This window comes from Pipistrellus kuhlii, unplaced genomic scaffold, assembly GCF_014108245.1.
Source record: "Pipistrellus kuhlii isolate mPipKuh1 unplaced genomic scaffold, mPipKuh1.p scaffold_m20_p_23, whole genome shotgun sequence".
Lineage (NCBI taxonomy): Eukaryota > Metazoa > Chordata > Mammalia > Chiroptera > Vespertilionidae > Pipistrellus > Pipistrellus kuhlii.
The window spans coordinates 6,674,986-6,689,314 of record NW_023425522.1 but is presented as its reverse complement, the minus strand read 5'-3'; the positions used below and the strand labels follow the sequence as shown (position 1 = coordinate 6,689,314).

Genomic DNA, 14,329 nt, shown 5'->3' with positions numbered 1-14,329 from the left:
AGAACAGTGCCTGACACATAGTAGATACTCAATAACTATTTGTGGAGTGGATAAATGAATGGGTTCTGTGTAAAGGGGAAGTCTCGGGGGGTCTTTTCTTACTAATTTTTAATAATCTAGAGATTTAATGAGATCAAAGGATATGGTGGGAGGGTGGGAAAAGTGAAGCTGGATGGTGATAGAGGTACAGAATATTGAATACTCTGCAAAGCATTAAAAATAATAGCTATGTGAGAACTGTATTAAAGAGCAAGTAATTTTGGAAATAAAAATGACAATGTTGTTTATAAGTTTATTGTAATTTTTATTTACTCAACATTAAGGGGAAAATTAACATCATAAAATAAATGACCAAAAATAGCACATTTTGTGCCTCTCTTCAGTCATTCCATAGCATCAGGGATCACTCTTCACTTATGACTCTTGTGTGAACCTCACGGCTCTTCACCCGCAGCTTGTTGACCTGGGACTCAGCGATGTCAGCCCGCTCCTCGGCCTCCTCCAGCTCGTGCTGGAGCTTGCGGAATTTAGCAAGGTTGGCGTTGGATTGTTCCTCCTGAGAATAGAGAGAAAATGTGAGAATTAGACTTTGTGGTTCTTATTGCATTTTTCACCAAACAGGGTTATTTCCTCAACTCAGCTATTGCCTTCTTATGGTCAGTTTGCCATGTCTGACTTAAAATCTGGACAGAACTTATAACTTTAGTTACATTTTTTATTTTAAAGACTATAAGAAGAAACTTTTGAAATGGAAGGGAAAACTTGTTATGTTAAACCCATACAAACGTGAAATCCATTTATGATGTATGGGTTGGGTGGAAAAGAGGAAGAGACCCAGATACCCTCCATTACAGAATTTAGTAAGTAAATGTCAGGCCAGATGATAACTTTGGGAAAACCCAATTTAAAACTTTTTTGCCATATATTTTTACTTTGGAATAGAGAGAAAGGGGGAAAGTGGGGCTAGAAAGAAAGTATGCCTCTGTTGGTTGGACTTATTACTACTATTTGTGCCTCTCCCTTTCTTCCTTCCTTTCCTTATGTCCTACCTACTTCTTGCCTACCACACTGCATTTGGAAGAATGGGAAACAACTAGGAAAAGGGAATCTGGAGGATCTTCTGACATGTCCTTACTGCTATAACAACGTGGAGAGAGTAGCCCCTGAGGATAATACTGGTAGTGAGCAGATAAGTCAGCTGGGGTAAAAGATTTAAGTTTGGCATTTGAAAATGCCAAACTTGACTTTGTGCATTTCTAAAGAGAGGAATACCTACTATGGTGTTAATTATAGTTTCTACTATATATCCTTTACAGTTACCAAGTAAGGTAAGAGTTAGTTAGAACTTTATTTCTCCCCTCCCCCACAAATCTTACAAATTGTTTAATTAAAAAAAAATCTCTTCTTGAAGTCTTATTCTGTAGTTAGGATTTTTGGGTAAATTTCTATTTATAAAAACACCTTTTAAAATATGAGTTGTATATTCTTACTTTGTCTTCTTCTTTCTCATTAACACATTCTCTTTATACACTTCTATCCCCGCCCCATATTTTTCTTTTCCCAAAGGCATAAAGATACTTACAGCCTCCTCAGCTTGCCTCTTATAGGATTTCACCTTTGCCTGTAATTTGTCTACCAAGTCCTGCAGTCTGAGAACATTCTTGCGGTCCTCCTCACTCTGCAAGTTTGAGAAAAAAAAAAATGATTTGCATTCAACCCCATGGAATAAGTGTAAAATAAATCACTCTGGCATAGGTGGTAAAATAAATCACTCTGGTATGATGGTAGTGGGCCTGGGGTAAAGGTGGTAAACTCTGAGGCGTTCTTCACAATAGTCACCACTCTTACTAAATGTTCACTATTTGCAGGCACTGTATTAATAATTATACAGGGTAGTACAAAAGTAGGTTTCTAGTTATTCATATGGAAAATAATACAATTAAGAAGTAATAAAACAAGGATAAACTTTCGAGTATTCACAACTGTAAACCTACTTTTTTCCCACCCTGTAAACATCTTTTCTAATCCTTATCTTCCTACCTTGGAGAGTAGATGTTATTACTCTACATTAATGGTGAGGGAACTAAGATTAAGAGTGTTAAGTAATCTACCCAAGTATAAGAAATAAGAGAGGCCAGACTAGAGCTAATACCCACTTATCTGGCTTTAAAAATTATGCTCTTTCTTATGTTATTATCTAAAAGCATTCCTGATTTTCCAAGCTTAGTAGTATATGCCAGTGATAAGCACCTGTGTCATTTGCCTCTTATATGTACCAAGTTAATGTGTCTATTAGTGAGTGACACAAAGATTGTCACCAGGTTTCCAATTTCCCACTGGGCAGGAAGTCTGGATATTCTAGAAAGCTATTCCCTTACCTGGTAGGAAAGTTCCTTTACTCTTCTCTCATGTTTCCGCAAACCTTTAATAGCCTCAGCATTGCGTTTCTGTTCATTTTCAACTTCTCCTTCAAGCTCACGTATCTACAACCAGGAAAGATACCTACAGGTCAGTCTTGGAGGGTATCAATTATCTCAGGACCCTATTGAAGGAATTACATGGATGTCCCCACCCCCAGGCAAGTATAGGAGTCAATATGAAGGAAGAGAGATGCACAGAGGGAGTGAGTGCCCTTTTTCCCTTCCCAGCTTTGGAGAGATTGAGATACTCACCCTGGCCTCCAGTTTCTGGATCTGCTTCTTCCCGCCCTTCAGGGCCAGCTGCTCAGCCTCATCCAGACGGTGCTGCAGGTCCTTCACCGTCTGCTCCAGGTTCTTCTTCATCCGCTCCAGGTGGGCGCTGGTGTCCTGCTCCTTCTTCAGCTCCTCGGCCATCATGGCTGCCTAATTAGCACAAGTAAAGAAAATAAGGAAACCTGGTAATGGCAGGTGTCAGGTAGCAAATGTGTGTCAGTAAAACAAATGCTCATCTTACATCAGTGATGGCCTTCTTGGCCTTCTCTTCTGCATTGCGTGATTCTTGAATGACTTCTTCCACTTCACTCTGGAGTTGTGAAACATCACTTTCTAACTTTTTCTTGGTGTTGATCAGACTGGTGTTCTGTAAAAATAGTGGGAATTAGCAAGCTTTATAGTTTGCCCTCTTGGGATTTTATAAATGTCTTACTTGTTGGCTCATGCAAGGGAATAATAGCAAAATTTCAATAAACTTTAAATATTTGTTCAGTACAAAATAATTATAAGATTGGAGCTCCTCCCTGCTTCCACCATTGCCCAAGGTCCACCTGATTTATGCATAAGGAGTTCTGAGATTTAAGAATGTCTCTAAATTATGTGCTCTCTCAGTTATATTTCGACTGGACATCATGCATACTGTACCATAAAAGGTTGGAAATATTAGAAAAGTTACTCCTTTTGTGAGTGTGGTACTGGGAGTTTCTCAGTTGGAAGGAATCTATTCTCTTTGAACTTTCATGCTTTGGTCCCTCGGGGAATGCTGGGTTACTCTTACGAAAACATTTTCTTAAAATGTCAATCCCTGGTTCTCAAAGGGAAGCACTACTTACTGCTTTAATGGGTACTTGGAAATATTTGGCTTTCAAAGTGACTAAGGGGCGCTACTGCATTTACTGTCTGGATAAGTCAGGGATATTAAACATCCTGCAAGGCACAGGGACAGTAAACACAACAAACTAAATGCTGATGTGCCCCTGATAGGAAATGCTGCAAGGAACATTTTCACATTTGGGAGTCAACAATTATCTTTGTTCATGATTACTCCACATTGTGGTTTTCAAAATAAAAACCAAACCTTATTTTTAAATAAAATGTAATGCCCTCTTTTTTGGGGGTAGAAAATTAATATCTTAATTATATTGCATATATATATATATATATATATATATATATATATATATATATATATACACACACACACACACACACACACACACACACACAGAGAGAGAGAATCCCAGAAACATGTATACACACTTTAAAAGCTGATAGCTCAATTGATGTTTTTTTGTTTGTTTGTTTTCTTTTCAGCCAGACTAAGCTTTGAACAACGGAAATTCATCCTAAAATGTTACTGGAAGTTTGAAGACACAGTTGAAATTCAAACATTGTCTTTATAATTATTTAAAGTGTGTATACATTTTTTTGGGGGGAGGGAGGGAGACACAGGCTATCCCCCAAAAAATGTATACACACTGTAACAGCTGATAATTCACTTATTATAATTTTCACTCCTTTTCAGGTTTAACTGATTTGAAATAATGGGTGAAGCAGGACTAAACTTCAAACAAAGAAAATTTGTCCACTAGACATTTTTTATGGGGATACATAAAAGATAGTTTACAGTACAAAACCAGCAACAGTTGATGAATTGAAGTCACACAAATACTGAATGAAATGGTCTTGATGCTTGCGATTCCATTGATTTGCGTTATCAGCAGTGACTGTACCAGAGCTGTCATCAGTTTGAAAACAGGCATTGACAAAAAAATTATTCATTTCTGTAGATTTTTTTTAAACTGTGAAAATGAACTATATGTTAATAAACTCTTTATAATCATTCAAAGTGTGTATACATTTTTGGGGACACCATATTTTATAAAATAGAGTAATGGCACACTATAATTCCTATTCATCACTTTACAATACACCAGCATTTGTTTGATGTGAGGGTTTTACCTGGGTGTGCAGGAGCTGGACACGCTCACTGGCATCCAGCAGCTCCTGTTCTGCGATTTTCCTGCTCCTCTCCGTCTGCTCCAGAGATGCCCGCAGCTCCTCCACCTCGGCCTGCAGCAGGTTGGCTCTGCGCTCAACCATCATCAACTGCTCCTTCAGGTCCTCCTGGCCCCGGAGAGCGTCATCCAGGTGCAGCTGGGTGTCCTGTTAAGTACAAAAAGGCCTTAGACACTCTGAAGAGGATATGAATATCCTTGGAGATGAACTAGGAGAATGTATTGGTACCAGGAACAGGAAATGACAGGCCTGTCATTTGAAAAAGCATGAATATGGTGATGTCACTAATTCACAAGAAAGACTTATCAGGAGACAGACTCCTGTTCCATTTATGACATTAGTTATTTTTTCATGTGCAAGTCCTACTATCATTTATGGAACATTTTCCATATGCTCTACATAGTACTTGATATCTCTTGTCTCATTTGATTCTCACAATAACAGATTCTGAGGGGTTAAATAACTTGCCTAAAATCAGGCATCTAGTAAAACTAAAACTCAATCTCAGGCCATTTGGTGCCAGTCTTTGCACTTGTTCTCATATCATAATTTCCTTTAAACATATTCTATGTAATTTTATTTAATTGTCTCCATACTATGAGCTATATAATTTGTTAAAAGAAAAAGAGATGGTTTAACAAGAAGGTTTTTAGAGGAATGGAAGACCAGTAACTTGCCTGACTTCTCTGAACTGTTAAATGTGGACTCATTTACCTTCAGGATCCCTTGGGTGTTCCTGTAGTTCCTCAAGCTCTCTGCAGCCAAACGGTTGGCATGGTTCAGCTGGATTTCCATTTCATTAAGATCTCCCTCCATCTTCTTTTTGACTCTCAGAGCATCATTCCTGCTCCTGATCTCAGCATCTAGCATGCTTTGCATCGACTCCACCACTCTAACGTGGTTTCTCTTGAGCTGGTCAATCTCCTCATCCTTTTCAGCAATTTTCCTGTCAATTTCAGACTTGACTTGGTTCAACTCCAGTTGGATGCGCAGGATCTTTCCCTCTTCATGTTCAAGAGATGCCTTAACAAAACAGTTATTGATTAATGATGGAAAATGAATGTTTGCAATATATTTCTTGTGAGACAAACTTATTAATATAAGTTTATGTAATTACACTATCACTATCCACTTTGAGTATTTTCACTGATGTTTTTCTTTGATTTTCACCCCCCAACAACCTAGTAATATGTACCTCTGCTTCCTCTAAGGCAGCCTGAATGTCACATTTCTCTTGTTCCACTTGCTTCTTTATTTTCTCTAATTCATGGATTTGCTTTCCACCCTCAGCAATCTGCTCAGTGAGGTCAGAAATCTCCTCTGTGGTGAACAGGCAAGGGAGAAGTGGTGAGCTGATGGCAACATGGAAAGGACCAGTCAGGCTAGGTTGAATAAGGAAATTCAAGAGGACTCACGCTGCAAGTTCTTATTCTCTCTCCTTAGTGTTTCAAGTTGATCCAGGGATTCCTCGTAGGCATTCTTGATCTTGAACAGCTCAGTGCTGAGAGAACGGGACTCCTTCTGGGAGGCCTCAAGTTCAGCCTGAGTTTCCTCCTGCTTCTGCTTCCATTCTGATAAGATCTGAAAAGCAGTAAATCATCAGCCCATGTCAGGAGAAAAGGAGACTAAGCAAGTATTAATAAAGGTTAAGCAGGCTGGGCCACCTTGTCAAAGTTCCTCTGCTTCTTGTCCAGGGCTGCGCAGGCGGCATTAGATCTCTCCACATCAAGCATGAGGTCTTCCACCTCATTCTGGAGCCTCTGCTTCGTCTTCTCAAGGGAGGCACACTTGGCGTTCACGGCTTCCACATGCTCCTCAGCCTCCTGCAGACGCTGGGCCAGCTTCTTCCTGAAAAGTTAGCCAGGCATTTAAGGACAGTGCAAGCGACAACCTCCTTGGCCTCCTTTCACAGTCCTGTTTCCATGGCAAATAACATGGTTTTCAAAACTGGTAGCCAGAGCTACTTCCTAGATTGGTAAAGGGTGATTTAAATCCTTGGTAAGTTGTTGAATTCTTAGAGACTGTGTCAGGACTTCTGATTGAGTATGATTGTGGAGAGGACAATTTTATCGTTTGATTTATATATCTTAATGTCATTCTAAAAAGTATTTGAACTGACTAGATATTTTATTGGACAAAAATATACTGAATATATTAATTTTTATCTCAAAGTTTCCATTTTATTTTATGTGCTCTTTCTCTAAAGAATATATAGCCAGTTTCTTCTAATCAAAGTTAAACAATCTCACCAGAGAAAGAAGTTGATGGATAAATCAGGACGATTCATGCAATTTAAACAAAGGCAGGTGTCTCCCCCCTCTCCCCCCCTTTTCTGAATCACTTACATTTTAATTTCCTAGTTATGTGCCACTTACACATCCTTAAGTTTCAGGCAAGTCTTTAGCCTTGAGGCCCAAGAAGATCTACTTGAAGGTCCCCTTTTGTCTGTACACAGACTAAGGCTTCACTCAATTTAGACCAATCCTGGACATTAAGTATTGTTGGATGGCCTCTAACATGAGTTTTAAGAGCTATCTCTTTCTACTGCAATGCTTACAGTGGGCCCTGGAATCAGAATATCTGGTTCTAATCCCAGCTGGAACATTTATTAATCATATGCCCTTGGATTAATTAGTTAACCTCTCACAGCTTCAATTTCCTCATCTCTAATGAGATAAGAATATTAATGTTGCTTATGAAAACTAAATGAGCTAATGTATTTATAACATTTGACACATAGTATGCACCCAGTAATTGTTAGCTTCTGCTATGTTATGTTCCCATTGTCACCAGTGTCCTGATAACTGCTTCTGAGAGTTGCTGAGTTGGGCATCTCCTCCCCCAGAATTCATTGTACATACTTGGCCTCCTCCAGCTCCTCGGTGCGCTGGATGGCGTCGGTCTCATACTTGGTCCTCCACTGGGCAACCTCGCTGTTGGCCTTGGACAGCGCCCTCTGCAGCTCAGCTTTGCCTTCTTGCTCCTCCTCATATTGTTCCCGCAGCAGGTCACAGTCATGGCGGGAGGACTGCAGGGCGTGGGCCAGGGCGTTCTTGGCCTACAGAGATAAGAGTCAATGACTTAAATTCATTTATTCAGTGATATTTAATTTACACATTCGGAGTAGAACCTTACTGGACCTATTTAGATATGATTAGCCAAGATCTTAGGTAAAACTCACTTTAGTTTCTTCTTCTAGCTGACGTTTCATGTCTTCAATCTGCTGACTAGATACTTGTTTGCTCCTTGAAAGCTGAGAGACTAAAGCATCTTTCTCATCTAATTGTCGGGAATATTCACCTAAGAATAATGTAAATAAAAGGATTTGTTAATGGCGTTAAAATTGGCCTAATGCTTTTATATTTATATTTGTACATATCAAATATATACTAAGTATTATAGAACTGGTTAGAACTGGAGATTAAAGGGCAGAGTTGCCACAGGAATGTAACAAGTAAACTTGCTTGCTGATTCTTGTTTATTTTTTTATTTCTGACCTGCTCAGCAAATTCTGATGGTTTGCTTAATCCACTCTAATATGGAATTAGTGCTATTTTTTAAGAACTCTTGGAATCGCTTTTATCTAGTACTAAGTTTCAGGATTCAGAGAAAGGTCTTTACCTGATTCTGTTTGCAGGCGAGCTCTCTGAGCCGTCAGGTCGTTGATTAGCCGCTGCTGCTCTTCTTCCTTTGTCTTAAGTTCACTCAGTTGATCTTCCAGTGTGCGGCACATCTTTTCAAGGTTTCCCTATGGTACATGTGGCAGTGACAGGTGAGACATTGAATGCAGTAAAATAAGTTAAAACTTAATTCTTATATTTTTCCAGTGAGTAAATTCATGTTGTGTGAGTAGAAGATTATGGCACCAACTCTGGGGAACATGCTGGGGTTCAAGCATGGTGAGTGCATAGTGTTCCTAAAGAGGTCATTGTTGGAGCCCATTCATCTATCCCAAGACTGATATTAAAGTGGATTTTGAAAAAATCTTAATGGGTTAAATCCAGCATTTAAAAAACAAAATATAACGGAATATATTAGAATAGAAAATATTAGATTAGTGCTATAAACTTCTTGCAAACAATGTTTAATGACAAGGAACAATGGTGTTTTACTAGGTTATTAATTAACATCATTTAGACACAGTATTGGGTACCTTGGCTTTGGAAATGGCCTCTGTGTTACTGCTAAGGTCATCGATCTCCATCTTTAGCTCACTCTTCTCCTTCTCCAGTTTCTGCTTGACCCTCTGCAGGTTGTCTATCTGCTCCCCAAGTTCAGCCATACTGTCTGCGTGCTTCTTCCTCAGGGTGGCTGCTGTGGCTTCGTGCTGCAGGGTGGCCTCCTCCAGGTCCCTGCGCATTTTCTGGAACTCAGCCTCCCTCTTCTTGTTCATCTCAAGCTGGGCTGAAGTTGCCCCACCGGCTTCTTCTAGCCGCTCACTGATCTCCTCCAGTTCCCGGGAGAGGTCAGAGCGCTGCTTCTCTGCTTTGGCCCTGGAGGCCCTCTCTGCCTCGATTTCCTCCTCCAACTCCTCAATGCGGGCCTGGGAGTGACATAAGCACATGAACATACATTCGTCTCAATTTCAGGTGTTTTTTGTTTTGTTTTTTGCTTGGGGAGGGGCATACAGAAAAAAGGAAGTGAGATGACTCACCTGTAACTCCTTGATCTTTTTCTGGAGTTGAATTTCTACTGCTTGCTCATCTTCAATTTTGCTTAGCAGATTGCTGATTTCAAATTCTTTCCTTTAGAAAGAAGAACAAGACATATTAGGACCCATATGAATTTGATGATGATATCACATACAGGTGTTTTATTTTTAAAAGTTCCTACTTTTTAAGCTTTTCATCAATTTGCTGTTTGTCATTTTCTATATCCATTGTGGACTCTTGGGCCAATTTTAGGTCACCCTCCAGTTTCCTCTTTGCTCTTTCTAGATCCATTCTAAGTTTCTTTTCTTGCTCCAGAGACCCTTCAAGCTAATGAGAAAGTAAAATTTGTTTAAAAAAGTATATTAAAAAATCTTTCAAATGTTTATTAAAAATACACTTACATCATCCACTTGTTGCTCTAGCTTGGTTTTAGCTTTGGTCAGAGTGTTGACTTTGTCCTCTTCTGCCTGCAGGTCATCCAGAGTCTGCTGGTGGGCCTCTTGGAGGGCCTTCTTCTCCTTGGTCAGCTTAGCTATGATTTCATCCAGGCCTGCCATCTCTTCTGTGAGGTTTTTCACCTAGAAGGTCAAGGAAGAGATTGTCTCTGCTATAAAGCAGCTTATGGGATGGTAGAATCTCTATATAGTATAGCACAGTGGTTGGAAAACTCATTAGTCAACAGAGCCAAATATCAACAGTACAACAATTGAAATTTCTTTGGAGAGCCAAATTTTTGAAACTTCTTCTAATGCCACTTCTTCAAAATAGACTCGTCCAGGCCATGGCCTTTTGTGGAAGAGCCACACCAAAGAGCCGTATGTGGCTCGTGAGCAGCAGTTTGCTGACCACAGGTATAGCAGAATATGTCTCATACCTTGTTCTCTGTGGCATGTTTCTCCTTTTCAACCTTGGCCAGTGTCAGCTCAAGGTCATCGATGTCTTTCTTCAGTTCTGAACATTCGTCCTCCAGTTTCCTCTTTTTGGCCGTCAGCTCAGCATTGATCTCTTCCTCATCCTCAGCTCTCTCAGTCACCTCTTTGATTTTGGCCTCCAGCTGGATTTTGTTTTTAATCAGTTGCTCACACCTTTCCTCTGCATCAGCCAAGCTATCTGCTTCCTATGGGGAGATTCAGTGAGATATTAGAGAACTTGTTACTTATTTGGAACTTGTTCTTTGCATTTTGATGTATTTTTCAGTACGAATATAAATTAAACTTAATTGAATATTATTACATGTCCTGGAGAAATGCAGCTAATTAGAAGTAAGACTATAGATGTAGAAGCAAATTAATCTGCAAATGAATGGACTGAAGAAATTGACTATTTTAGAAAGCAGTGTGTAGAAGAGTGGGAAAACCAAAGAAAGCTTGGGTTCTTGTCCATATTTGCCTGCATATGTATGACTTTTTGCTTTATTCCTCCTATGTTCAACTTCATTGCTTTATTCCTCCTATGTTCAATTATATTATACTAGGGGCCCGGTGCATGGATTTATGCACCGGTGGGGTCCCTTGGCCTGGCCTGCACCCTCTTGCAATCCAGGACCCCTTGGAGGATGTCGGATAGCCAGTTTTAGCTCCATCCCTGCAGACCTGATCCAGACAGAAGGGAGCCTAATCCTGTGTGTTGAATGACTGTCCCCTGGTGGTCAGCGCACATCATAGCTACTAGTTAACCAATCATTTGTTGGTTGTTTGGTCGCTTAGACTTTTATATACACTGAGTGGCCAGATTATTGTGATCTCTGAACGCATAATAATCTGACCACTCAGTGTACTTCTCTTGAGTACCTCATTTATTTGATATCAAAGGTACTATAAATCATGCCATTGACCATACCTTCACAATGCCTCCCAGCCAATCAGGAGTGAGTATGCAAATTAACTTGACAAAGATGGCAATGGTCCTGCCCCTCCCCCCCTCCCCCCAGCTGCTCTGGGCCTATGGGCAGCATGCATGCTGGTATAGAGCAGTTGGGCAGGGCGGGACACCTGCTATGAGGAGGAGAGTGGGGACGGAGAGAGCTATAAGAGCTACAGGCTTGGGAGCAAAGACTGAAGGTGGCGGCCGGAGCAAAGACTGAAGGTGGTGGCCAGAGCAAAGGCCTGGGTCCTGAGTGCTGGAGGAAAACTAGTGCCAACAGCTAGGGGAAGGAAGGCCTATTGCATGAATCTCTTTGTGCAACGGGCCTCTAGTAGATGTAATAAGAGGGTTAGAAGAAATGATTGCTAAGAGCATTTCAGCTGTAATAACTCCTTCCTGAATTAATAAACAGAAACTTTAAGAACTCGGCATCTGTATCAAAAGAAGAATTTTATAAGGTACTTCTCTCTACCTTATATATATTGGTAGTTCAAGTACCCAGATAAATTCATTGAGCTAAATCTTGGCAAGGAAAGGGAGCTGAGGAAAAGAGATACAAAGAGTAATGAGAATATTGTGTTTCTTGAATGTAAATACAATCTCTACACTTGCATTTAGAAAATAGAGTTATATTTTAAGGCTGGGATAAAGCAGACAAGGCAAAAGGATAAAATGAAATTTGGGGGCTTGCCTTTAAACTACTTTCTTCATGTTAAATTTGTGACATGTAAATGCATTCTTTGATCTTTTCTTTTCCATGTGCCTTTTCATAGGAATATTGTAAGTTAAATGAAATACTAAAGGGAAAATTGAAATTTTCTTTTTCAAGAAAAAGTCATTTGTAAATCCAAAGTATGTATGAATTCCAGAAAAGCTTCAGTGACATGGTACATTCAGAATACGGAATACTCACAGATTGAACCTGGAGTTGCAGGTCATTTTTCTCTTTTAAGAGACTGACCATTTTTTCCTCCAGCTCTTTCCTCTTTGCCTCTGACTTGGCCAGTTCATCTTTGGTCTTCTGGAACTCTTCCTTCATGGTGGCCATCTCCTTCTCAGTCTCTGCACTCTTGAGGAGGGGCTTGATCTTGAAGAAGAGCTTCATCCAGGGCCAGTGCTTGACATTCATGAAGGCGCGGACGTTGTACTGGATGCAGAAAACGGCTTCTCTGAAATGGCACAGAAATATCAGTGTAGACTTATCTATTAGAGACAATGCTATTATTTTTTATATGAAAACTCCCCTTTTAATGACCCTCCACATATAAATTATATGTTAAATTATGTATATGATATATGCAGGCTTTACACATGTGTATGCACATCTTCACACTCACACTTATAATAATCCTCAGTATAACTGCTTTGCTCATGTGTGCTGATTATATTTAACAATTCTGCATTTTCAGGTCCTACCAAACAAGCAAAGAAGCTGACTTTAGAGAGGAAATACTTTACATGAATGAACATCATGTACCACTTTAAGATCATCTGAGATACTATATTAGTGATTTGGGAGTGGATGTGGCAATTGTAAATTGATTGAGCTGCTTGTCTGTTGGCATATGGATATGAATTATGAAATGGCATAGGTTGCTTTCTGAATTGCCTTACCTAAGTTGAGCTTATGATTTATCATGTCTTCTTTGAAGCCTCTCTTCTTATTTAACTCACCACTGAATTATTCACTCTATAAATTTATTTTGTTAACTTCAGATAATATACTGTCTTTTCTCAAATTATTTGAAAAGCTTCATTGTTATTTGCTCATTATATTTTTAATATCTTCAGGACATTTAACACAGATTGAGCTCCAAAATTTCTTTTATTTAAATGAAATTGTAAAATAGTAGTAAAATATATCCTTTCTACAAACCGTAGCAATAGATTGGCAAGATTTTACTACCCTGTAGCAATGTGTATGTTTTCTTAAGCTTCCTGAAATGGAAATTCTATTTTTATAGGTCTGATTTATAAGAACCATAACTCTGAGAAGGCAGATACTATGACACAAATCATAATGTAGACAGACACATGTAAATAACTTGGGAACGCATAATGCAGACCTAAATAAGTACTTAATGAACAAAATGAATGCAAAATGTGTGTGTGAGGACAGGGAATGCATATTGCTGTGTAGATAGAGCTGGGTAAGGTAATTAAAGAAAGGAGTAATGGAAGTTTTGAATTCATAAATTTATAAATTAGGATGAGGAGAGAGGGCTTATGCAAACCTGAAAATAGGAGATAAGCAGATTGTTCAGACTGGCTGGAAAGGCTGTGTGGTTGGAAATGATAGATGAGGTGGGGAATAGAGAGGGCTTGACAGCCATGCAAGATAACTTGGATTTGATATCGCAGACCACGGGGAAACACAAACTGAGATGTGGCATGATGAAAATAGTGCTTACTGCAAATCATTCCTGCAGCTGTATGTGAGATGGATGGGAAGGGACAAATTATAGGGAGAAGAGAAGTTTTGAAGGGAATCCAAGAATGAGAGGATCAGCAAAAGCTGGTGAGTTGTAGGGGTGAATTCTGAAAAGCACAAAGCCACAAAATGAAAGAGTTCATGAGTGATGAAGGTTGATTGTTCCTAAAGGACCTTACAATTCTGATAGTCAGCATAGTTACCTCCTTTGCAGCATCTTCTGATATTCTACCCTCATTAGGAATCCCCTACAGACGGCTTGAGTTCTTGTTATAATCTGAGCCAATTTGTCATCTCTCATTTCTTCCAGAAGACCCAGAAGGCCAGCTTTGAAGAAAACCTTTGAAGAAAAAGGGAGTCACACAGCATCTCCCATAGGACAGGAGACACAGAGGTGGCAGAAGGTATTTGGGTCAGGTGTAAATAAATAACAGCTATACCTTTGTATGTCCAAATTTATATTGGGTGTGATCAATGTCAATGGACCCTAGAAGTTTCTCAGAAGCCTTCTTGCTGTCAATGAACTGTCCGTCTGGGATAGCACTTGCATTTAAAACTTTGTATCTGTTCAATCAAAGAAAGAAAGGTCTGATCACATGTGAAAATCAAATTACACCAAAAAGAAACGTCAATAAAAATCTCAGAGAAAGAGTAAAAAATATTAGAAAATC

At 39.4% G+C, this 14,329-nt stretch overlaps 1 protein-coding gene across 1 annotated transcript in view; it reads right to left on the bottom strand.

The window, feature by feature from the left end:
- Positions 1-283: 283 nt before the first annotated feature.
- The window catches only part of LOC118726891 (myosin-8), a 29,497-nt gene continuing 15,451 nt past the window's right edge, over positions 284-14,329 (bottom strand). Inside the window, exons 19-39 of the mRNA XM_036452188.1 lie at positions 14,099-14,222; positions 13,862-13,998; positions 12,141-12,396; positions 10,239-10,481; positions 9,766-9,942; positions 9,546-9,691; positions 9,367-9,457; positions 8,866-9,255; positions 8,334-8,460; positions 7,894-8,012; positions 7,574-7,770; positions 6,377-6,560; positions 6,128-6,293; positions 5,908-6,032; positions 5,427-5,735; positions 4,656-4,859; positions 2,935-3,060; positions 2,673-2,843; positions 2,379-2,483; positions 1,583-1,678; positions 284-556 (exon numbers count right to left, since the gene is read on the bottom strand). Coding sequence (XP_036308081.1) covers positions 404-556; positions 1,583-1,678; positions 2,379-2,483; positions 2,673-2,843; positions 2,935-3,060; positions 4,656-4,859; positions 5,427-5,735; positions 5,908-6,032; positions 6,128-6,293; positions 6,377-6,560; positions 7,574-7,770; positions 7,894-8,012; positions 8,334-8,460; positions 8,866-9,255; positions 9,367-9,457; positions 9,546-9,691; positions 9,766-9,942; positions 10,239-10,481; positions 12,141-12,396; positions 13,862-13,998; positions 14,099-14,222 — 3,646 coding nt within the window. The 3' untranslated portion in view covers positions 284-403. The remainder of the gene's footprint in view (positions 557-1,582; positions 1,679-2,378; positions 2,484-2,672; positions 2,844-2,934; positions 3,061-4,655; positions 4,860-5,426; positions 5,736-5,907; positions 6,033-6,127; positions 6,294-6,376; positions 6,561-7,573; positions 7,771-7,893; positions 8,013-8,333; positions 8,461-8,865; positions 9,256-9,366; positions 9,458-9,545; positions 9,692-9,765; positions 9,943-10,238; positions 10,482-12,140; positions 12,397-13,861; positions 13,999-14,098; positions 14,223-14,329) is intronic.